The sequence below is a fragment of the Colossoma macropomum genome, unplaced genomic scaffold (assembly GCF_904425465.1).
Source record: "Colossoma macropomum unplaced genomic scaffold, Colossoma_macropomum, whole genome shotgun sequence".
Classification (NCBI taxonomy): Eukaryota; Metazoa; Chordata; class Actinopteri; order Characiformes; family Serrasalmidae; genus Colossoma; species Colossoma macropomum.
In genome coordinates this window covers 9,359,749-9,383,799 of record NW_023494794.1, presented here as the reverse complement: position 1 = coordinate 9,383,799, position 24,051 = coordinate 9,359,749, and the positions used below count along the sequence as shown (strand labels likewise).

Here is a 24,051-nt window from a genome sequence, read left to right as displayed (position 1 = left end):
AATCGTTCAGGACATCAAAGCAAGTCCAGCATAGATTAAACCTTCAAATCAAATCACAGCGACTTATCAGCCAACTGAACGATCATCACCAGTTTCAGAATATTCTAGAACATGAATGCTCAAGTATGCACGCACGCACACACTCATACAGGCTGCATCGACTCAGCTTGTGCACATTTCCAGAACGTCACAGGAGCTCATGTTGAACAAGACGGAAGGAGCAAACCTGAACTCATCAAGACTAGATTTCTCAGTCTAAACTCACAGAACTGACCAATCCATGCTCTGCCCACAAATGCATTCTTTCAAAGCAGCCATTGAGAAGCTTTGAAAAGTCCAGCCGCAGTGCGGTCAGATGCTGTAACCCAACGGGAGAGGAGGGATACTTTTACTGCAGAAATCCTTTATGGGGTCGTTGTTTCCCTCCAATACAGAAGTTATCTGATGTCGGCACTATAATAACTACAATATTAGCTCAGACTTTAACATTATTTACCAACAAATAAACAGATTTTCATGCCAGTTAATTTTTAGCCAATTGCTAAATGGTAAACACAGCTAACTAGAAGGTACAGTGGAGCTGGACCTGCTTAGTGGTGTGCAAGCACAAGCGCTAGCCTAGCTACCAGGTTAGCATCTTAGAGGTTAGATTCTCACCAATTGCTCAAATTTGGGTCTTCATCCTCAAAAAATTTGTCAATGGGGGATATATGCTGTGCAGCTGTTGGTCTAGTCTAACAGCTCCTATGCCATATTAAATAGTTTATAGAATAGATTAGCTGTTATCCTGGGATGTAATCTCAGGCCCAATCCCATTTCACCCCTCGCCCCTACCACTTAGCCCTTAGCCCTCTATTTTGCGTGTTCATGTCTAGGGTTAGGGGGTCCCAAATTTTGTTGTGATAGAAGGGTAGGGTGAAGTGTTAGGGCTACATGGTCCTCCAAACGGAGTGTTATGAGAAAAAAAGAAAAGTTTTGAGGGTTGTCCCATTTCGTAGGGCAAGATTTCAACCACTACCCCTTGTAACTCAGTTCCAAGGGGTGAGGGTAACACTCAAAAACAAGGGGTAGGGGTAAAAAGAAGAAATGGGATTGGGCCTTAGTCAAACTGTGGTCTTGCAGCTACAGCAAGCATGTAAGACTGAATTAACTTCATAGAGACTGAAGGATCTGCTGTATTATATGTTTTATGCCGTGCACACAATGAAGAAATGAATCAATGCTGCAGACGCAAGGCTGGCCTTCTGGTCGTGGTTCTAAAGAAAGAGCTGTCTAAAAACCTCAAGAAGCTCAAGGCAGCACACTGAGTCTGTTTACATGCACTCAATAATCAGACCATAATCAGATTTCTGCACTTATCTGATTATTCAAATGAGCATGTAAACGGCACACTCTGATTTCTCAGATTGGAGTAAGGTCTAGAAAATTAAGAAAGCTGGATTTTAGCTCAGTAATCAGATTTCTCAGTGCATGTAGACTCTTACTCTAATTTCTTTCATATTTCTCAGCCTGCTCCTGTGTGAAAACAGACCACGGTAGACGGTAAGCGGTCAACATTGCCGCAAGACGCAGCAAAACACTTTTGGAGCGACGCCAAGACCAAAAACATGCTTGAGGAAATGAAGAATTTAAATATTTTTATAAATACTTTTAGAAGATGTATGTTTATATTTTTAGTGGTGCAAGGTTCATTAAAAAAAAGTTACATTATGTTTATGTCATGAGTTTATTGGCCGGTTGCAAAGCAGAAATCTGATTACTGTCTGACTCATGTAGACCTGGAGTTTTCACATTACCTGATCCCTCAAGTGCATGTAAATGCGTTGATCGGATTACTCACAAATTCTGATTTTCTGCTGTTTTTGGAATATCAAGTGCGTGTAAACACACTCAGTATCAGGCTATCGGCAATGTTATCGGCAGTGTTATCGGCAAAGTGTTATCGGCAAAGTTACTTCAGCTAAACATAGGCTACAATGTTTCTTTGCTAGCTTGCAACATTACACACTAACCTCGTTATACACAGCAGAAGTCTGTGAAGTTTCTCAGCCTCAACAATCAGATGTTCGTCCCAAAAAACCCCCATTACACCACAAACCATTCTATGAGGTACCTGAAGTTAATAAACCACAGCAAATGTAGGTGTTTTGACAAAAACTGACTTGAGCGCTAGTTTTAATGGGATTTTTGCCAAATAGCAACAGCCCCTACGAAAAGACATATTTGTGGGTGGCGTACAGACAGGCCAACTGCCACGTAGCTGAATGAGTTCTCGATTTGCTCTTTCCAGCTGTAGAATCCCAGTTACTGAAAGAACACATATGATCAGAAACATTCATATTTCATCCAAGAAGCTGATTTTCCTGTTTGAAAGAAAAGCACGAACGACGTGTCAAGTATCTGAACCTAGATGAAAGTTATCACCCCTATCAAATCGTCAAAATAGTCATTCAAACTAGTGTCTGAGTCTAGCTGGTCACTGAGCACTACTTTGGTACTTAAGCTACTGTACCTTGGCTGGATTTAAAAAAAAAAAAAAGAAAGAAAGGAAGGGGCATTTCAAGCAAACTGTATATTACAAATCTCAGTTTCAGAAAGGCTTCATGTTTTAAGAGAAGAGCAAAGTCATTTACAATCTACACACAATGAGCCGCTGGATCTTCTTTTTTATACATCATACGGATTCATGAAATGCACTGACACTCTGGAGAGCGGAGACGGCGTATGCGATGGCAGATGCGGAGAGCGGGACTGCTGTACATGTTGAAATCTGAGTACATGTTCAAACAATCATGATATGAGTTAATGTCTACATTAGTCATGGCTTAGCCTTAATGACACGCATGTACAAGAAAAATCCAGGACAAAGACACGCTGAAGCCTCGCGAAAGATCGGAAATCGTCCCCCGAGACGGGCTATGACTTAAACCAAACGGAATTCAGTGTTATGTTTCACAAAACAGGTCTAAGTAAAATGTCAAATAAAATCAAAGTGCTTTAGATTAGTAAGTGAAAACGGTGCCGTTTCTTTTTTCGACTTTTTTTTTTTTTTAAACAGTCACAAGGGGGCGTCCATAGAAGGCCTACTGATGTGGTTTTTGGAATTCGTATCCTACATTAAGGTTGTGAGGGTTTTGGGTTCGCCCTTGGTGAAGAGGTTCAAAGTGTTAAGAGGTTAAGTTCAAAAGTTTAGCAAAAGGCCCTGGGGCACTTCCTTCACCCAACGATAAAGTGCATCCCCTCAGTTCATCTGCCGAACAGATCCCAGCGTTCCAGGAAGAAAAGGTCTCGGAACAAAAGCAGGTACACTCCCATTGGCTGAAATTTAAGGGCACAGATCCACAGGAACCAATGAGCAGAACTTCACAAATGCCACACCTTAGCATGTCCAGAGGCTTCAAGTCATGGAGTACGGAGGAACTTTCACCTCCGGTCTTTAAATCCATATCGTCTCTCATGAAAGGGGTCAAACGTGGGCGAAAGGTGGTCATTACTGTCAGACAAAGTGGCAAATGAGGGTGCAGCAGCAGTGATGCCATTCTTCAAAATAAATAAATAAAACATTTCTGATACTCTCCCAAAGTTTGTTGATCTTCATTGGACAGAGTCTTCAAGAAAGGACTAAGTGCCTGGATGGATGGAACGCCATTCGAAATGCACATCCCACCTCTATCTTCTTCATCTATTCTGGACCAAAGAGCAGCCACAGTCTGAGTTCAGGAAACCAGCACAGGAGTGAGGGAGAGATTGAGTGAGGAAGAGACAGAGAAAGACAAAAATGGGAAAAACTGCAAACTCTACTAAACTGCGAAATGTTCACTTTCGTTAAAAAGGAAAAGTCCTGATCCATCTGCACAGTGCCCCGTGAGGCAGGATGGGAGGATGCAGTGAACGCAGAGATATGGAGAACCGTCTGCGTTTGTGTGCGTATCTGAGTGAGAACGTACACGCAGAGCTACGAACATTTGGTGAATTCCATCACATGACTGTGCGTATTCTGAAAGTATGCTTAAAACCATCTGCGTGTATAGCGAGGCGTACACTACACAAAGTTGGGCCTGGTTTTTGGGCTTATTTTCACAACCAGAAGTGACTTTTCAGGTTGGGAGCTTGATTGATGATCTGATAATGTGAGTGGGTGAACTCAGTGTTTAGCCTTCCAATCTAGGTCGCGTAATCAGAGACCTTCCAAATAGAGCTACCACTATCAAACATTCAAGCAATTATTTTGACAAACAACTAAATATTTAATTTTCCTTCAGGTACTTGAAAAGTACAAACATATACACATTCACTGTATGAAACTACTGTAGGATACTGTATTTATCATTCAAACTGCAAAGTAATCACTGAGCCGATTCATCGAGAACGTAGAATTTTTTTCCCAATGATTTTCTCCCTAATTTAGTCGTCTCCAATTCCACCCACTAGTTATGACTCCCCCAATCACACGATACTACCAACGCTAGGAGGGCGAAGGCTAACACAGGCTTCCTCCGAACCGCATCTTTTTGAACTGCCACTCATGCAACGTCACTGGACATCTGAACGCGCTCGGAGGAAAGCGCCAACCGCCAGATCTGTTATGTCAGCTAAAAGACGCCTGCGATGACTAGCATCGCGTTGAGTGATGGGGGAGAAGGGGGGCCATCCTACCCACCCAGAGAGCAAGGCCAATTGTGCTCTCTTGGACTCCTGTCCATGGATGGCTGTACCGTCACCAGGGATCGAACTCGTGATCTCCTGATGACAGGGCCAACGCGTAGACAGGTGCACCACTTGAGAGCCGAGAACATACAATTTTAAACATTTTTTGATTTTAATGAATGAAAATGTTCACAAGTCCTGGGCTGTGAGTATTTTGCCTACTTAAGCTTATTTTGTATGCCCTCCCAACAAAAAGGCAAGAAAGTCTGTAAAACTGCTTCCATTTCTGACCACTGGTTAGGATTTTCTGAACTATGTAGTGTACGCCCGGCATCAACAGCACGCTTTTGTTTCAAGAGTGTGCAAATCATTCACTAACTCAGTACAGCACTGCAGCACTGTATCCAATTACCACATGCAACACCGACCTAAATATATGTACTGTGTTTTCAAGTGCCTGTGTAAAGACTGCGGCGTGTGCATGCATGAGGGATATGAGTAATGAGTACGTCTGCAAACACATCGGCGATAGGCAAGTAAAAAGTAAACGATTAAGGGTGTGTGTGTGTGTCTACACGTTCCCTGCCTCACAGTGTCTGTGGCTCTGGTGGGACAGTGTGGGGGCTTTGGGGGGGCGAGTTGGGGGGAGACTGCAGCAGGGGACTAAAGTGTGAAGGCGGGGGGACACAAGATGGGGCGGCAGTGGGTGATGGGGGCAGAGCGGAGGGCACCAGCGGTCCCGGAGCCCCAAAGGGTCCCGTGGGGGATTCGGCAGGGGCCTGGTTGTAGAAGAAGAACGCGCACTGGTGGATGAAAGACTCAATGATTGTCTGGTAGGTGCGCGTGGCCGTCAGGGCATCCATGGTGGTGAAGTCGGGTCGCATCAGCGTGGGCCAGAAACAGATGGACAGGTTCTCACTGGTCATTAGGTTCACCCTGTTCCACTGACTGACCCTAAGAGAAAAACAGAAAGAACAATGATTCAATTTACGATTGTTATGTCTAGTTTCACAACAAGTCACATGGATTGAAATACACAGAATGCACAAATATAACTGGAGGAACTTTTTACACTGTAGGAGAATACATTCTAATGTAGTTTAATTGATCCAACATCTGTTTGCGTTATGTTGCAATGGTACGGTCCTAAGGAAGCCCAGGAATTAAAGTTTTAGTTGTTAAAGACTGTGATTGCTGAACACAGCAAGAGCCTCACTTGTTCAGGTGGCTCATGACATGTTTGAAGACTTCGTAGTTCTCGCGGGGAAACCTTCTCAGCACGTCCTTCATGGTCTGCAGCCTCTGCTCTCGATCATTTATCTCTGTACAAGTGCAAAAACAGGAACATGTTTAAAAAGACATAATTCTTTTATTGTTTTCATACATCAGTGCTGTCTCACTACAGTATTGCATTACACAATGCAATAATGCCTGACACAAAAATGTCATATAACCATCGGGTGATAAAGAAATACGCTTATTATTTTCTAGACTCACAAAAACACAGATGTGACAGTCATGACAGTCCCTGGCAGTAACGTTGCTAGTTTCCTTACAATTCAAACTGCATGCCCTCAGTTATCCCCAAAGCACCTGCAACCTTGAAGATACATCATCCAAAGGGTGTTTAATCTTTAAACCAGAAAATCTCACGCTTATAGGCCACTGTAGTATCAATTTAGGAGGTCAGAAGGCATGTTAACAGCATTTTTATTCCATAGCTGGAATGCCTCTTTAAAGTCATTAAGGTCTCCATCTTATTACTTGGTTTTTATGAGAACCCATTTTTAAAAAAGTATTCCTGAAAAGATGCTGCCTAACAGGTTCTGTGTCTGTTTTATATTCATATTTAGAAGACAATATCGCATGTGTTCCTTGTTTATGACGATAAACTCACGACTAACTCTGCAGCTACTGTGCTGCTTCATCCTGAGGTGCCACATGGCTGCATAGTTTTGCGTTTTCCCTGCTGTAATACACCTGATTGAACTAAGGAGCTATCTTTAGCAAACCTTTCATGAGCTACATCAGTCACGTTAAAACAAGGAAAACAAAAGCTACAGCAGTTCCGGATATGGGCTTTAAATCTGTAGGAAATCATCAGGAGAAGGTCTTCCAGATACCTATTAGGAGTCTAAATTACCATGTCAGAGTGAATCCCACAAGGGATCAGTGCAACAAATAACATGGCTAACACTGAATAAAAAAACTAGAAGCTCCCAATGTGTATGATACAAAAATATCTCACAGTAAACGGTGACCAATTGCTTGAACTGGCTGGGTTAGCATTTTCACCGGCTTCTATAATCTGCAGTTAGCTGCATTGGATTCAGCTGTAACTGCAGCTGGAATCAATACTGCTGAATCTTTAACATACCAACTGCTATCCTGCCAACATTAATGGAACCTGGCTGATGAAACAAAAACAAAACCAGGTCTTTTTTCTTTTGTTTCTCTGCCTAAAAATGATTAAGGCTTTTGATTTGTTTTTTACTTATTTCTTTCTTTCTCTGGGGCATCTCTTTGTCCACCGTTATGTACAATGCATGGTAGAAAGACGGGTGCAGTTTGTGAGTGTAGGCAGAGTTTGGGTGCTTAGGGAGCAGATACACAGGGTCTCGAAATGTATTTAATGATCGATTATTTTTATTGCCTTGCGATATGTAAGCAAGCACTGAAATTAAACAATAAAAGAAGAATCTTACTGAAAGCCTCCACCAGCTCTACTTGTGCACTGTATGGGACCAGTGGCTCAGGCAGCTCGGAGAAAAAGCTTTTTAGCGCTCCTGCGACTGTGTTTATTGTGAAGTCCTTCTCTACTAGGTCCAGGCCATGATCTATGGAAGAGAGAAAGCAACACAGCCAGAGAGAGAAAGAGAGCGAGAGCGAGAGAGAGAGAGAGAGTAAACCCAACCACAATGACACTTGACCCTCCATGTATTGATTGGAAAGGATGATGTGGGTCTGTACTCACCCTGCTCAAACTGTCTCTGCATGCTTTCCATCTCAGCCTTGTTCCCACTGACTCTGTAAATACCCTCTGTAGTCAAACCTGTGAGAGAGATTAAGCATATGTCCAAATGTCTTTGCCTCAGAATAGTGTTTTTGTCACTGAACAGAAACGAAGGCCAGTGCATCATCATAATATCCACTTAAACATTATTAAACCGCTGAAGGCAATTTTTCTTGACAACCTCTGTTCAGCACAAAAGTGCTGTTCTATATGCCAGATCAGCACTTTTGTGCGCTTGTCAGACAGTATGCAATCTGTTCATCACTGACATGAGAAAAAAGAGGAAGTAAGTTACTGCACCATTTAGGACTGGATTATAGCATACAGTAATATAAACGCAATGAATAAAGGTGAATTATTGTGCTGCCTAACCAAAATAATTCACACTAAAAACCAAATCATTCAAATGAGAACATCAGTTAAGATGTAGAAAAGAGGAGCAAATATCCCGGGAGCCGTATCCTACATACTTCTGGTATATTTCTTCCCTCTGAGGTCCAATTATGAAAATTTTGTGGTTTTATGTAGCAAAAACAGGTAAGATTCACATTTACATGACCATTTTCCATCCACTCTTTATGCCTTACAATTAAACAAGCTATTTTAGTTACTGTGTCTTTAAGACTGATATATGTAAATCAGCTTTGTTCTGACTGGCTGTCCTGTGTGCCTCATTCAGTAAGCAGGTCAGACTGAAACAGTACTTATAACTTGTGAAAGGGCGGGGCTAAACAGCTGTTAGTTGAATAAGAACATATATGTAAACATGCTGATTTTCATAACATGATTTAATGAATCAAAAAAGACATTTGTGTAATTTAATTTTCATAAATGGGCTGCAGAATGAATGATATGTTTACAAACTAACATGTTCACACATAACACTATATAAAAAAGGGAGGGAAAATCTGTTTCCCATTATATTGGCCCTTTAAATCCAGAACCAGATACATCAAGTGTAAATGAAGCCCACTGAAAGTTCACAATCTACTTTAAACTGAAAAGAAGTTCCACATTACCGGAAATATGATCTATTTGTAAATACAAAGTTTTAACCTCCTGCCTCATCACACTGTCAAGGGAGCAAACAAAAATCGATAATGAAAGATAAACTGAGAACACAGAAATGTCTTTTGTCCTGGCTTTTGACAGGATAGGTTAAAATACATTAAGACCCATATTTGATACAGGCTCTTTAGTCCCAGTCTTCGGTACCCACTGTTTGATGTTATGCCTCATCAGAAACAGCTGATTAAAATCCTCAGCTAACTATAAAATCCTTCATTTTAATTGACCAAAGACAATACAAAACTGAGGGAAGTGAGGGCTGAAACTGATCTGAACAATAAGACGTTCATTTGCTCTTATATGCTTCGCTTGAGTATGTTTGTCTCTTACATGGAAGACACCTCAAAGAAAAAAGCCTAATACTTGAAACTGTAATATTACCTGTGGCCTCAATGAAGCGGATACATTTGTCGATGAACAGTGGTATGGGTCTGTCAGGAGACACAACACTAACCAAAGGCACCCCAAAATAAGTACTTTCCAGAGGTTTAGAGATTGAGTGTCGAGGCTTTGGTCTGGCTTTCTGTACAAAAAAAGAAAGACATTGGGCTTTAGTTCATTTGAATGCCAAAGCATAAGCTTAAGACAAGAAGATATGGATGAGGTACACTGGAGAAATAGTGTGTGATGGACTCACTTTGCCTGGTCGCCGAAGGCTCCTCAGAATGTTTCTTTTCTTGGGATCTTCGCCTTCCTCAATAAGTGATTCTCCCTTCAGCACCGTCACTTCATCCTCCTTTGTCTTTGGAAGGACGCCAAGCTCATCGTCACTACCGATGGAAAAACTGGTGCGGAAGTTACTGAACTTGCCCAGACGTTTGGAACGATCCCGATACAGCCGTGGCTTCACACCTGCCGTAGAGAACTTGCGTCGACGCTCCAAAGAGCTGCCATCCCCTTCGCTGTCAGAGCCATTGCCTCCTCCATTAGAATGCATCCTGTTGGAATTCCGGATCGTGATTATCTTACCCTGTGTGCTGTCATGTGGCACTGAATAGATGCTCTCTTCGTGGCTGGGTCGAGGCTTGGAAACTGCGTCCATTGGCTCAGCATAGTCTGAAGGATCATAGATTCCGTCCCCACCAGGAGGCCAGGTCACATTGGAGGTAAGGGATCGCCGATGGCTGACTGGGTCTGTGTAGGGGTTAAAGTTGTGCTTTCTGAGGTCAAAAGTGACACTGGGTCTGGGCCTCACCTGTAGAGGGACTTTGTTGTTCAGCTTGTTCTCAAAGGTGGTAAGTTCAGAGATGACAGAGAATGTGTCACCTGAATCGAGGTCAGGCAATCTAAATCCACTATGAGAGGTGAGGGTGCCATCGTGGTAAGGCGGGGAGGCTTCCATGTCCTCCTCAGAATCTAACAGCATTGTGACAGGGCTAGGGGAACCACACTGGGGTGAATACACATTCTCATTCACGCTACAGGCTTCTGCGACATTATCGTACATATGAGTGGCCTCTACAAGGGTCTTCTTCTCTAAGACCTCCATGAAGAATGGTTGTAAAAGGTCTACTCTGTGTAGTCCTCCAACAACTCCACCTGGTCCACAGATCACGCTGGCAAAACGACCCTCGATTTCATGGGCCAGATCCTCACCCTGGGTCAGCAGCTCTCGCGCAAAGTCAGAGTCTGTGAGCTCTGCCTGGGTTTCTCCCACAGCTATCAGCTGGACTGGAATGATGTCCGAAACCTCACAGAGGAAGGCACACAAGGTTTCAAATGAGGCCTTACGACGAGCAGAGTAAACGGCTACATACCCATGTACCAGCCGACTCTTGCGCATGGTAAAAGAGGCATGATATGACAGTAGGGACAGCTCAATTGTCTGTCTATGACCACTGACTGTTTGCTCCAGAAGCACTGAAGTACCACTGGAATGGGGAGAGGTTGGCCTGCAATGCTGAGGCAGCAAGAAGGGCGCAAGAAGTTGATCTACATCATAGGAGTCTCCGCACATTAGGCACATGACGATACGCAAGTCTGCCTCTGGACTCTGGTCCTGCTGCAAATCTCTGATACTTGGAGGCAGAGGTGGTGGGGGTGGGGAACTGCTGCGGAATACAGCATTCCTCCTTGAGTCCAGAAGACACTTTAGGACCTGGTTTATCTGTCTTTCATTCACATTACGCCCATAGCCCGAGCCAGGAGACGCAGGTTCCAAAAAGTTACACTGTAGTTTTATAGCAACCTGCTGACCCTGAGAGATTAGGGTTTGGGCAGTCTCCCCACCAATGTCACTCAATGCTCCCACACCTCTTTTAGTGACTAACAAGAGAGAGAGGGGAAGTTGTGCTATGTGGTTTTCTCTCCTGCCAAGCGTAGACTCGCGCAACTTCTCGATGCTTTCCACAACGTAAGACAAAGATTCCTTGGAATTGTACAAACACAGGCACCCATGAGGTGTAAATGTGGCTGTATGGAAGGAGTTGACAGGAAGCCTCACATTGCCCTCAATGGGTCTAAGTATTAGCTCATATAGTTTACCTTCAAGCACATAGCGGTCATCGTTGGTACACAAAGCTCGAATCTCATTAGCTAGCTCTCTTGCTAAACCATCTTTTCCCAAGATGACAAGGTTGATCCTATCTGCTTTGCTGTCATTCAAGTGAGACTTTCCAAAGGATGGGTAACGTGTAGGGAAGCATAAGGCCAAAGTTTGCTCAATCTTGTTGTCGACACAGTGTGGGCAGCTAGGGCAGGTATCCTTGGTTGGATGATAAACAAAATGGATGTGCTTCAATACCAAAGCATCTCTTTCTGCCTGCAGTTTCTGCAAAGCCTTGAAACGCTGTTCTTCCCCAAGTACTTCCTGAATTGCTCCCATCTTTTCCTTACTTGGCTTGGCATCCACTTCAAGTTCATAGAAAAGCTCAGAATACTCTAGCAGAAGTTCCTGGAAATCCTCCTTTGCCCTGTCAATGATCACCTTCTGATGCCTGTTGTAGATGTCCAAGTATTCGGGTTCCTCCAGCCACTGGTAGAAGTCTTCATTCATAATGAAGCTGCGTGCCTCTTCCCATGGCTTCCCAGGTGTGACAAAGGGTGAAGATGCCAGTTTCATCTTAAACTCATGTCGCATCTCGGCACGCCTGCTCTCGTTGCGCAGATGTTCGAGGTGTGCATCAAAGATGATTTCTGCTGCAGTCGTGTCCAGCACATCAAAGGGAATGCGCTCATCTTCCATATTGTCAAGATGCGGTGTGTCCTCCCATGGTGCGTCCTCTAGCACAACAAACCAATGGTCAAAGTCCTTTTTGGACTCAAGCACCTTCTGTACCCCAGACCAGCTCAAATGTTCAATTTCATCTAGTTCAGATACTAAGGAACTCAAGGCCAAGGGTAGAGTACTTAAGTAGCCCTTACGACGTCTCTCAATGTGCTCCTGTTTAAGTCGATGAATATGCTGCTGGAAAAGCTTTTTTGCTTTAGCTGTACCTTCTAAAAAGACGTATTCTTTGTATTCTGGTGCTGTCTGCATGCGTCTGCTGACGTTGGGCCATGTCTCGTTGTGATTCTTCACTATGTGGTTCACCAGCCATTCATAGCGATCCTTTGCAGTGGCAATTAGTTGACTCTGATGCTTCAGTGCCTCAAAATAAGGTATTATCTTAGGCTTGCCCCTCCCCTTATCGATGAGTTGAATCAGGGTAAGGAAAGCTAAGTCCACATTGACATTAGACCGAGCCGATGTCTCAACAACCTGCAAGTTCTTCTTAGTGATAGCAAATGTGTGAGAGTCTTTAATGTATCGCTCCACACCTTCATCACACTTGGTCAGAACCAGCACAACAGGCTTTTTTGTCTTGCCTAGGTGATTATACAGGTTGGTGACGAACTTCATTTGGTCATCAAAGTTGCGGTTCATCCCTCGACTTACATCAACACACAGAAGAAAGCCATCAACCTGCAGCTTCCCTTCGGGCATTTGTTTTTGCTCAAAGTCCTGTTCCAGCCCCAACTGGTCAGTGCAGAAATACATGAGTTTTTCTGCAGATGCCAGTTTTGTGGATGCAGCTCTTTTGATGTAAGGCTGTAACGCTGTGCTACGATGTGGCTGAAATGTCTGGTCATCAATAAACTCGGTCTGCTCGACAACATGCATCCTGCACTCGGTGCCATCTTCCAAAGCTCGTTCCACCTCTCCCCAGAACAAGAAATGGTCATTGTTGACAACTCGACCACCAAAATCGCTGGTGCTTAACACTGACGTGTGATCAAGATGAAAGTCATCTGCGCTAGGGCGGACGAAGCGATTACAAAGGCAAGATTTCCCAACTCCACATTGGCCTTTTTCTTTCTCAGTGCCCGACAGACCAACAACAACCAGGTTGTAGGTGGGCGCTCGCGAATCTTGCTTTTTGGCCATCATCGTATGCAGGCACTCATCTTGCCATGCCACAAAGGTTGACACAGGCTGACTCTCTGACACGTGTCCATAAAGCGAAATACGTAGATCCCTTTTGCTCGATCACATTTGTCTCAGTTTTATTTGATAGTTCAAACATTCCTTTTCATCAAAATAACCAAGGTTGCATGTTTTTTGCCCATATTACTGAGGAACTGGGATACAAGTCTGCAATGGTGATGACAAGGCTTGATTGTAAGTATCAAATGTGTGGACTGGATGCCTTTTAGCGATCCTGAAAAGACAAGAAAGCAGACGGACATAATTACACACTTGTAGTGAAAAACAATCTTCAGTTTCCTTTAATAATACACACTTTTATATAACAGAGGAAAACAATATGAAATTATTGGTTGTTTATGGTTATTTGTTACATTATGTCAAAATAGGCTTTTCTGAGCATACCCTGGGCATTGTCAATGCTTAAAGTACACTTATAACGGCATACTTCATTACGAAGCGAGCATAATTAGTCCTGTTTACCTGATTTTACTGCGTACAGAAGAGTATGTGAAACAAAATAAAATTAATTGTAATAATAGTTTTGACAGTATTTTTTAGATTTGGCACTACAGGTTATTTTTCTGTTTCAAAAATAATATCATGATGCATTACATGTTATGAAAATGTCGAAGTATCGTGATATTTTTGCTATAACGCCAACTAATAATATGGCATATAATCTGTGCCCTATAAACACTTTTAATCCACTACTCAATCAAAAAATACAAAACAACTTTAGTATTAAACATAAAACAATGAATCTTTACTTGATATTGAAACATGAAGCATCTGTGAGGACAGGAATGTTTGCACAGGGCAGCAATCATATCGGACACTTAGTGTTACAGTAATGAATGACAACACTGATGGATGTGCAGATCCAGTATCACTCCAATCAATAGCATGTAATACATTCACAAACACTCAGAGCTTCCTTGCTCACTTAGAGTGTTTATACAAGCACCAGTTACAAGCATTTAATATGACTATTGTTGGAGGTCTGTTAATTTGCATACAGTAAAAAAAAAAAAAAACCTTGAAAAATGCTTGCAAGATTTGACAAAATCATGCTGGCTACACCAGAAGTTGGCTAGCCCCTCTGTTCCCATGTTAGTGCTACCTCAACAACACAAAAAATATATATTAAAGTATAATAGAAATGAGTTATCCACAGCCACAAGCATCACAATTAAACAATTAATAGGAAATGGCATAGACCTGATGTTCCCTTTATCAGCCCAAGAAGCTACTTTCAACAGGCTTATTCCCAAAACAACACCACACACTTCATAAAACAGCAACAAAAAGGAACCAACAGTCTAACGAATCATACTGGCTAAACTGACGCTTCACTATCCGTTACAGACAACTTCCCACAAATGGCCCTCATCAGATTTTTGAGGCGAGTCAACAGAGAAAACTTGCTCAGGGCAAAAACCAGAAATCAAGACTTCAAATGTATAATTAAACTGTTTAAAAGCTAAATTTGACAGTTTAAAAGAAGTGATATTGACACTACACTGTTAGAAATGAAGGTTCTGTGCAGGTACATTTTTCGTTCATCAAGGTATAAACAATGTAAAGGTTCCCTCAAGGATACATCAGTGGTGTTAAGGACTGATTGTAAACCTTAAATAAGTTTTTCTCAGGTGAAAAGTTCGTATTTGTACCTTTTCATAACCGAACGTTTTAAAACAGAACAATAAAATAAAAAGCCTGGAGACGAGACGGGGTGTGTGGAGTCAATGCAACTTAGAAAATATCATTTCAGTACATTATGGTACAGTTATGTTCCCAGTGTCAGTTTCATACCTTTATTTCTGAGAATGTATAAGAAGGAGTTTCTACAGAAACACAGTGAACGTGTGTTGAGACCAAATCCTAGTGCCCAAATCCTACCATGACTAAGTGTACTATGAATGTTTTTCCAACCTCTGGAAACTCTTAAATTGTATCAGCAGTTACGGGATGTTCAACTCAACATACGCATACAAGGACTGGCTGAATGCCAGTTAGTTAAACGACCTGCATAATTATTTTTGTTAATAAGATGCTATTTTCCAATTTATGAGACTAACAGAAATATTACTGCATTCTTTCTTACAGTGTTTCAGCAGGAACCACAGCATATTACAGAGTAAAGGCCTCAGCGTACTTCTTGCGAAACAAATTCTCGAGGGTTGTGCGAAGCCGAAAGCGCTTTCGCGAGCTCACAACCTTGCATACTTTCTGCGGTTTCGTGTTGCTTGTCGTGGATGCGCCACGTCGCTATGACATTTTATGATAAGATTCATGACTGCTGGAAAACGATTCTTTCACTGTCCTAACTATGGCGACGTTTGAGTTCAGAATACCGCCACCATTTAAGGTGGAACGGGAAAATTCGAACAAGAAGCTGGTGAATAGAAAGCCAACTTCAGCCTCGTCCTCTTGTGAACCTAAATATAAGATGACCTGTATGTTTCGGTGCTTAGTACTAGTTAGTACTACCAAATAATAGACTTAATATCTTACATTTAGGAAGTATTCATTGTTGATTTAACAAATGCGCGTTTCACAGTGAAATATTAGTGTGTCTGCCAAAGCGGAAGCTTTGTTTAATGCCATGCCTCTTTTTTACCGACCAATCAGAGGCTTAGTCGCGTAGCGTCTTCGTCCACGGAGTTCACCCAGCTGCTATGTGCGCGACACGGCGAACAAGGCCTCCGTGCGACGTCTACGGTTGTTCGTTTTCCCCGCGATTACATCACATTGTTCACTGAAGCCAGGCGAACGTCGTCTCCGCAATAAGTCTGCTGAGGCCTTAAGCCTCCTTCAGTCTGTTTCTACCTTTATGTTAAGGTTATGTCTGACCCCCAAGGTGTTGGTGTTGTGCATGTAAATAAAACAGAACTAAAATTCCACTGTTGATCTACTGTAGTGGTCCCAAACAAAGCTTCCTGCAGAGTTCAGTTTCAACCTTTGCCCTGAAGAGCTAGATCAGGCGCAATAAACGAAAGGTTGGAGTTCTGCAGGAAAGCAGAGCTTCAGGAGCAGCGCTAGTGCCTACTGATCTACTGCATTCTGACAGAAGCACCACAGTGAGGCCAATCCAACATCCTTCTGTCATGTAACCACACTGGTGGAACCACAGATATGAGGTGAAAAGAGCAAAGAGCTTGAAGATGCAATGACCATTTCTTTTCAAATTACATGACAAAGTTTTTTGTTTTTTTTCCCCCAAAAGTGATGATACACAGTTTGCATTTGGTTTGTATTTTGGTTTGGGTTGACATTTTCCTCCCTATTGAGCCCAAAGTGGATGCTGTCCCAGCACATTAGAAAATATCAATTAGAGATCAGAACACAAGCTCAGAACTCAGGCATGTTGGGGCAGTGATAATACAAAGGTGTCTAAACGTAGCTGAACATATAGATCATCGATAACCAAACAACGCAGCTGTTTATGATGCATGATTACTAAGGCTTTCTCAAACAGCTTTTTAAAGGCTTCCAAGACTCGTTGTTGTTTCCAAACACAAACTACAACACTCGTTCAGTACTTTCCTTAAAAACAATGATGTTTATTTTAGTATGTTTCTTTGTTTTAATCAAAATTTCTATGCATGCCTTCTTAGCAGTGGTCACTAACGCTGGTCCCGGAGATGTACCTTACTGATGACTGCCTGATCATATAGAGAAACAGTTCAAGAATAACGTTTCTCAACATAAAATAGCAAAGAACTTTTGCTTTTCATCATCTACAGTACATAATATCATTAAAAGATTCAGAGAATCTGGAGAAATCTCTGTATTTAAGGGACGAGGCCAAAGACCAGTATTTGCTGGCCGTGATCTTTGGGCCCTCAGACGGCACTGCATTAAAAACAGACATGTTTCTGTAGTGGAAATCACTGCATGGACTCAGGAACACTTCTGAAAACCACTGTCTGCGAAAACAGTTCATCACTGCATCCACAAATGCAAGTTAAAACTCTAAAACACAAAGCAGAAACCATATATAAACAGGATCCAGAAATGTTGCCGCCTTCTCTGGGCCCGAGCTCATTTAAAATGGACTGAGGGGAAGTGGTAAAGTGTCCTGTGGTCCGACAAATCAACATTTGAAATTCTTTTTGGAAATCATGGACACTGTGTCCTCCGGGCTAAAGACCACTCAGCTTGTTATCAGTGCACAGTGCAAAAGCCAGTATTCATGATGGTATAGGGGTGCATTAGTGCACATGGCATGGGTGATGTGTACATCTGTGAAGGCATCATTAATGGTGAATTATATATACATGAAGGCCTTGCTTATTTTAGCCAGACAATGCCAAACCACATTCTGCATGTATTACAATAGCACTGCTCTGTATTAAACGAGTCCAGGCGCTAAACTGACCTGCCTGCAGTCCAGACCTGTCACCCACTGATAACATTTCACGCATTATGAAATGAAAAATACAACAAAGAAGACCCTGAACTGAAATCCTGTACCAAACAAGAATGGAAAACATTTCACTTTCAAAACTACAGAAATGTCTCCTCAGGTCCCAAACGCTTACAGAGTGTTGTTAAAAGAAGAGGTGATGAAACACAGTGGTAAACAGGCCCCCCTCCCAACTTTTCTGGAACATGTTGTTAGCATCAAATTCAAAATGGGCAGATATTTTTCATAAAACAATAAAATTTCTCAATTTCAACATCTGATATGTTTCCTTTGTAGTATTTTCACTTTAAAATATGGTTTACATGATTTGCACATCATTGCATCCTATTTTTATTTACATTCTGCACAGCGTCCCAACTTTTCTGGAAACAGGGTTGTACATGAAACCATGGCTGGTAACCTAGTGACAGGTGAGGCGCATCAGCAATCAGAGGGCTCTGGGTTGAAATCCCAGGACTGACTGCGTAGCCCTGGTTTTGCCCTTGGGCAAGGCGCCTAATGCCCCATTGCCCCAGGCCAGTCCACTCTGCTGCATATAGTTAGCCAGCAAAATGGCAAATTTTGCTGAAATCAATAAAGTACATGACTTAACATGATGTCCCATAACTAATCAGATAAGCCTGAATGAATTTATTACTAGCAGCAATGATACAGAATAAAGTTGAAGATTTAGGCCTGCATCTTTTAAAATCTTAAAATATTGTGTTTTGTGTTTTCATAATCTGTTTACTTGGTTTACTGAAGGATAGCCAAGATCATACTGAAATGCTAACTTAGTGCTATAAGTTCAATTACATTGCAAATGAAGTAATTTTGATAGACAAGCATAAATTCAGATTTAGAACATGGTAAGATATTTCAGTGTTTCATACTAAATTTGTGTTGCAAGTCATTTGTACCTTATAGTAATCAGCAAAACCAATAAGTTAGCCCGTTATCTCTGTTTGATTCAGTCCCAGAGCCGAACAAATGACTTAGGACACTCAGCTTCTTCACCTGAATGTCGTTAAATAGTCAAAACTACAGCCAAAGAAATCGACATTATCCATTTTACACTGTTTGCCAATTTAATATGTTTCCTTTATCTAACATTCAAGTTTTAGTACATAATGCACAACATTAGCTAACATTCCCTGGGCATCACATGATTGTGTGAATCCTACTGTTACGATGATAAAATGTTTGAAAAAACAGCGAAAGCCTCTCTGAACTGAATCTGAATGAAACTCGCATATATGGAATCCATAAGTATGCTGTAGTATTCTGTTGGGGAGGGTAACAGTTTTCGGACAGGTGATGATCAGCAGCCCTTATACCTCGGCCTTAATAGATGGGTAGAAAATGCACATATGCCATTAAATGTATATTAAATTATATTGACACCGACATCCACATTATGCGTTAATTAAATTAAATTGGCTACTAAAATGTACTGTTTCTGTTCATCTGTGCACAGTGATCGCTGTGAAGTCAATATTAAAAACATTACCTCCCACTTAACTAGTTGTACTGATACTATCCGTATCTCTTCTAGAGATGCCTCCTCAAATAATGCACTGGATAGAATTCGTCTTAAACGCTGTAATAACTGTATTGACACGTGTAAAGATCAGTAACATGTGTTCCAGTCTGTGCTTGGTCAGCAAATAACCAACGTCACATCTCATAGCTGGGTGCCATCAAAAAGCCTGTTTTTACCCAAATGGGCTGCATTAAACTGCCTATACTTAGATAACACGATAACAGTCTGATGTATCTAGCATTCACTCCACAGCCTGAAGGGCCAACATGTTTCTCGCATTTTATTTTTTTGTGTTCTTTCTTTCGAAGAGTGACTTTTTCATTTTAACATGACTGTTTCAAGTTCTGTTCATTTCTTATAATCAAACAAGTTGCTCAGTTTTACTGGTTGTCCTATATTCTCTTCAAAAAGCAGCTGAAACACTCCTTATAACTTCACTGTTTATGGGCAGGGCTAAACCGCTGTAGGCTGAAAATGTGGATATGTGTGAATAAGTTGGTTTTTCTTATCGCAAAAAACACTGAATTCACTATAAGCAGCTTAGCATCTTTATATGGACTGTATGGACTGGAAAGTGAATAATATGGTCAGAATCTTTAACAATGCTTAGCGAGTCTACTTCAAACTCTTATTTTAAAAATGTCCATGATATGGAACTTTTAATCTAGAACTTCTCCTGATCTGAGTCTAGAAAAAAAATTGGGGTCAACAGTGGCAGCAGCTTGTGACACCTGCATTTTTTTTTATTATTTACTGTCCAAAACCTCCACTGAACTTTCATGAGTCTTCTGAGTTTTCTATGTAACGTGGATGATGACAAACTGGTAAAACTGAAAAAAAAAAAAGTTTTATTTGGGGACTATTTTTCGTTAGAACACCCTTCATGTATCCATCCATCATGAATAGATTAAATAAATTGATTACAATGCATTTTAGACCAAAACTGTATCACAAAACTATCATAAAACAATGTCTCTGACATCGGTCTGAGTGTTCTTATCCATTTCATGTAACTTAATAACTTTCTGTAAGGGAGCTTTTAGATGCATTAAACTCCTCAGACGTCTGGTTCCCATCACCACCACTATGAACAATTCTGACTCTAAGACACAGTCCCAATTCTGTTTTACCCCTACCCCTTGTTTTCGAGTGTCACCTTGCCTCTCAGAACTGAGTCCCAACGGGTAGTGGTTAAAATCTCCCCCTTTCTAAACGGGACAACCCTCGAATAAAAATAAAAACAAAAAAAACAAAACATGACTTCATTAACAGGCTGTTAGCACTGCTCTGTAGGCGACCCTGCCGGTCTGCAGTGACAGCTGAGGGCTAAGTGGTAGGGGCAAGGGTGAAATGGGATTGGGCCTAAGTTTCTCTGCAAATGAAGCATTTCACATCAAACCATTCTTAATGACTGTTTACACCTCAACTACTGACTACTGAAATTTTGAAAAGTTGGTGGAATTCCCCTTTAGCACAGCGCCCAACCGAACGGCGCAGGTTAAATAAAGAAAACGCCGCTGAAATAAACGAATGTCGCCAAAGGAGGTCATTTTGGGTTGCTTACAAAAACAAAAGCACACAAAAGTCCTGTTTATGCGCGCTGAATCTGAGAGAGAGCGCGAACTGAAGTGCAGTGTGCGGATTACAGCAATGACGGGGCTCTCAGACAGACACGGGTCCGGCTCCGCTGCCGTGTGTCGTAGGCTAACTAACGCATGTGATGCGAACAATAACGTTAGCCGCCTACCAGACGGTCTTACCCTCACAATTCGGCCGAAATGCATCAGACTGCGTTAAATTATGTTTAATATACCTTCAACAAACACATCATGAATGATAAAGTGTCAGAAATAAACCAGTGACAAACCCTTCCTCCGGCAAGCCGGCTCTCTGGCCAGCATTCACTCCCAGTGTTTGTCGCTAGCTTAGCTAACACGACCGCAATTTAACCACACACGCCTTTCTTTAGCTGCCAGGCGGAGCTTCGCTTAGCTTCTTATCGGAATTCTCAGGTCCACCTTAAATGCCGCAGCAGTTCCATCCTGGCGCTCGAGGCGGCCTCAGGCAACAGAATGGAACTCCTGCGCCATTTAAGGTGGACCGGAGAATTCCAATAAGAAGCTAACTCCAGCTTCGTAGCTGGCTCGGCGTTATTGTCTAGACTGTTTTATTTGACACGAGGGTTGTTATCAGCCAGCTAAGACGACTATTTAGCCTGTTAGTTATTCGTATTAAGAAAATAAACAGGATAAATAACGTGGCGTTACCATTGCTGCGTCCGTCCGTCCTTCTTTCCTTCCCTTTCCCTTTCCAATCCCTCCTCCCAGCCCAGGCCAACGGAGAGAGCCGGGTTCGGTGCAGAAGGCGATGAAAATGACAACTAAACTCGCCGAAGTCGTTTATTTCAGCTGCTAAGGGACCTTCAGCGACACTGTTCTGGTGGCCTTGGTGGATCTGAGCGACGCTTTTCAACAGATACGCTGCCTCAGGTTAACCTGCTGCTCTCTTCTATCCAGTCACGTTAACGTAGCTTCATAGCAACAACGTTAACGTTAGCTGACAAAAATCCATCAACCCCGCAGCGACGGCCAGCAAATCGGGAATGTCCGTCGTTGGTCATCTGCTGCTCGTTTCCATGTAGAGGGGAAAACGCATCTCAGCTTCCTCCTCCGGCCTTACCACGTTGCTCTGGACCAGTTATGCTGTCCTTTGTTGTGGCCGTAATAACGAGCTGATTTCAGACAGCCGTGTGCGCCGCTGACTTTCCGCCGAGCCGCAGTGATGCCGCTTCATAGCCGAGTCCGGACCATGAGATGCAGGAGCGCTCCGGGACGCCTGGCCGTGTTGCAGGGCTGCATGTGGGTGAGCGGTGGGCTTTTTCCAGCTTCCCGATAATGGCGGCCCCTCCGCCCCAACTCTCCCCTCTCTCCCTTTTTTTCGTGGAGAAAAAGGAGAGTTACGGAGACAGCCGAGCCGAGACTCGCCCAGTGGCGCATGCACAGCACTACAACGGCACACACACGCAGGCTTGTATTGCTGCCTTTGTGGGGCGCTTCCGAAGGGGAATTCCACCGACTTTTTCAAAATTTCAGTATAATTTAATGGCCGAGGTGTAAACAAAGTCATTCAGAGTGGTTTGGTGTGAGATTCTCCGTTCTAGAGAAACTTACCAAGTCAGACAGGTTTACAGTGGTGGTGATAGGAACCAGACGACTGAGGAGTTAATTGGCCCAAAGCTGGGCCTACATTAGAGAAATTTATTAGATGAAATGATTATGAATTATGCCTGAGACATGTGTTGTAATAGTTTTCAGATAAGCTTTTGGCCTGTAATGCATTTTCTAAAAGCTATTCATGGTGGAGGGTAAGGGGTTGTGAGGCAAAATATTCCCCAAAGAAAACTTTTTTTTTCCAGATTTGTCACCATTTACCATCATCACCATTACATATAAGAACTCAGAAGACTCAGGTTCACTGGTGGTTTTGGATAGTAAATAAAATGGCTCTGTTTGTGTTGTAGACATGGTGACCTCTGGTTCCTATCACCGCCACTGTAAAGAAACCTGAGTCAGTAAGCTTCCCTACAATTAACCGTTTCACACCAAACCACTCAGAATCACAATTTTTACATCTCAGCAGTGCAGAAATTTTAAAAATCAGTGGCGCTTCCCTTTAACGTTAAGTAACCGAAAGGATGTGTGGTCTAATTTTTCAAATAATATGAATAAAATAATAATAAACGTTTCGCTATACATTAAGTGTCTCTGCACTGAAAAAGTTGCTTAAAAGTTGTTTTAAATTTACATGATTAAAATGTGTACATTGGCTCAACATGGTGACATATGTAACATCAACATAACGACTGTGTGGAAGTACTTAAATTACATAATCTGAGTTGATGTAACGTATTTCATTTGTGTGGATCCAATGTGCACATTTTTGTCAGTGTAATAACTGTTTGGTTATTAACAACTATGTACCAGTGATCACTGTTGCAGTGATAGCAGTAGTGCAGCTTATGTAAGTACACATGTCCACTTTAGTTTATACCCATGTAATTACACCAGTGCATCTTAATAGCTGCTACAGTATGTCCCTTATGTAGTTACATGTGTGTAATGCAGTGAGAGTAACTACATTTGAACTGCTGTTTTCCAACAAGAATTTTCTGGTCTGTGTGTAGTTAATGTGTAATTACCTATATTATGAGCATACTTACACTGCATCTGCATAAGAATTGCTAACATTTAGCTCGCTGTATAGTACGCTTGTGTTGTGACATGGTAGCATGTCCAAAGCCTGGCTTAAAACCATTCTTTACACAATCAGTGAATTAAAAAACTGCCTGTTTCTGCAGATTCATTTCCATGTAAGTATTGTATGGATTAGGGAGTAAAAGGTGTGTTTAACTTTAACATTGTACTACATCAGTCTGATCTATTTCAAAAAGATAAATGTAGGTTTGTGATAGATACATAACGCCTGGTTGCTATGACCACCGCTGTAAGCAATCCAAATTGAGAGTACTTACCTTAAAATCACAGGCTTATTACATACTAAGGCTTATTATTCAGTAACTACAGGGACTTCAGTGCAAATTTGTTGAGCTATTTTTAGGTTATAGAAGTGTGTAATAAAATGTTCGGCCAACCGGCAGGTCCTGGCCATTTAAGGGGTTCAGCACCAATCAAGCTCTTTGAATGTGACCTGCTCAGTATGGTTTTGATCCTGATAAAGGCCATAGAGAACAGTGCAAAAGTCGGAGACCACCAGATCTCTACATCATTATATTACATTATGTGAAATTTGGGACTATGATGTTGTGGAAAGCAGAAAATGAAACCAACTTCTAAGACTGAACTCTGGAGGTCAAAGGAATCAAAGCTGTAGTGTGTATCGATCTATCTATCTATCTATATATATATATATATATATATATATATATATATATATGATTTTTGATG

At 42.0% G+C, this 24,051-nt stretch overlaps 1 protein-coding gene across 1 annotated transcript; it reads right to left on the bottom strand.

Moving 5' to 3' along the window:
- Nucleotides 1-4,663: 4,663 nt before the first annotated feature.
- On the bottom strand, nt 4,664-22,474 carry arhgap35b (Rho GTPase activating protein 35b). Its single transcript, XM_036580109.1, has 7 exons — nt 21,355-22,474; nt 9,366-13,368; nt 9,110-9,251; nt 7,622-7,699; nt 7,353-7,484; nt 5,864-5,969; nt 4,664-5,601 (listed from the first exon to the last, which is right to left on the bottom strand). The coding sequence occupies exons 2-7, from the start codon at nt 13,095-13,097 to the stop codon at nt 5,235-5,237; spliced, it is 4,557 nt and encodes a 1,518-aa protein (XP_036436002.1). The 5' UTR covers nt 13,098-13,368; nt 21,355-22,474; the 3' UTR covers nt 4,664-5,234.
- Nucleotides 22,475-24,051: the final 1,577 nt, after the last annotated feature.

Bases quoted from the DNA above. Each gene is read 5' to 3' on its own strand.
- arhgap35b (XM_036580109.1), bottom strand. From the start codon at position 13,097: ATGATGGCCAAAAAGCAAGATTCGCGAGCGCCCACCTACAACCTGGTT. The intron at 7,700-9,109 runs GTAATATTACAG...TCTCTCTCACAG, and splicing joins CCGCTTCATTGAGGCCACAG to GTTTGACTACAGAGGGTATT. The intron at 5,602-5,863 runs GTGAGGCTCTTG...TTTTTCTCTTAG, and splicing joins GTCATGAGCCACCTGAACAA to GGTCAGTCAGTGGAACAGGG.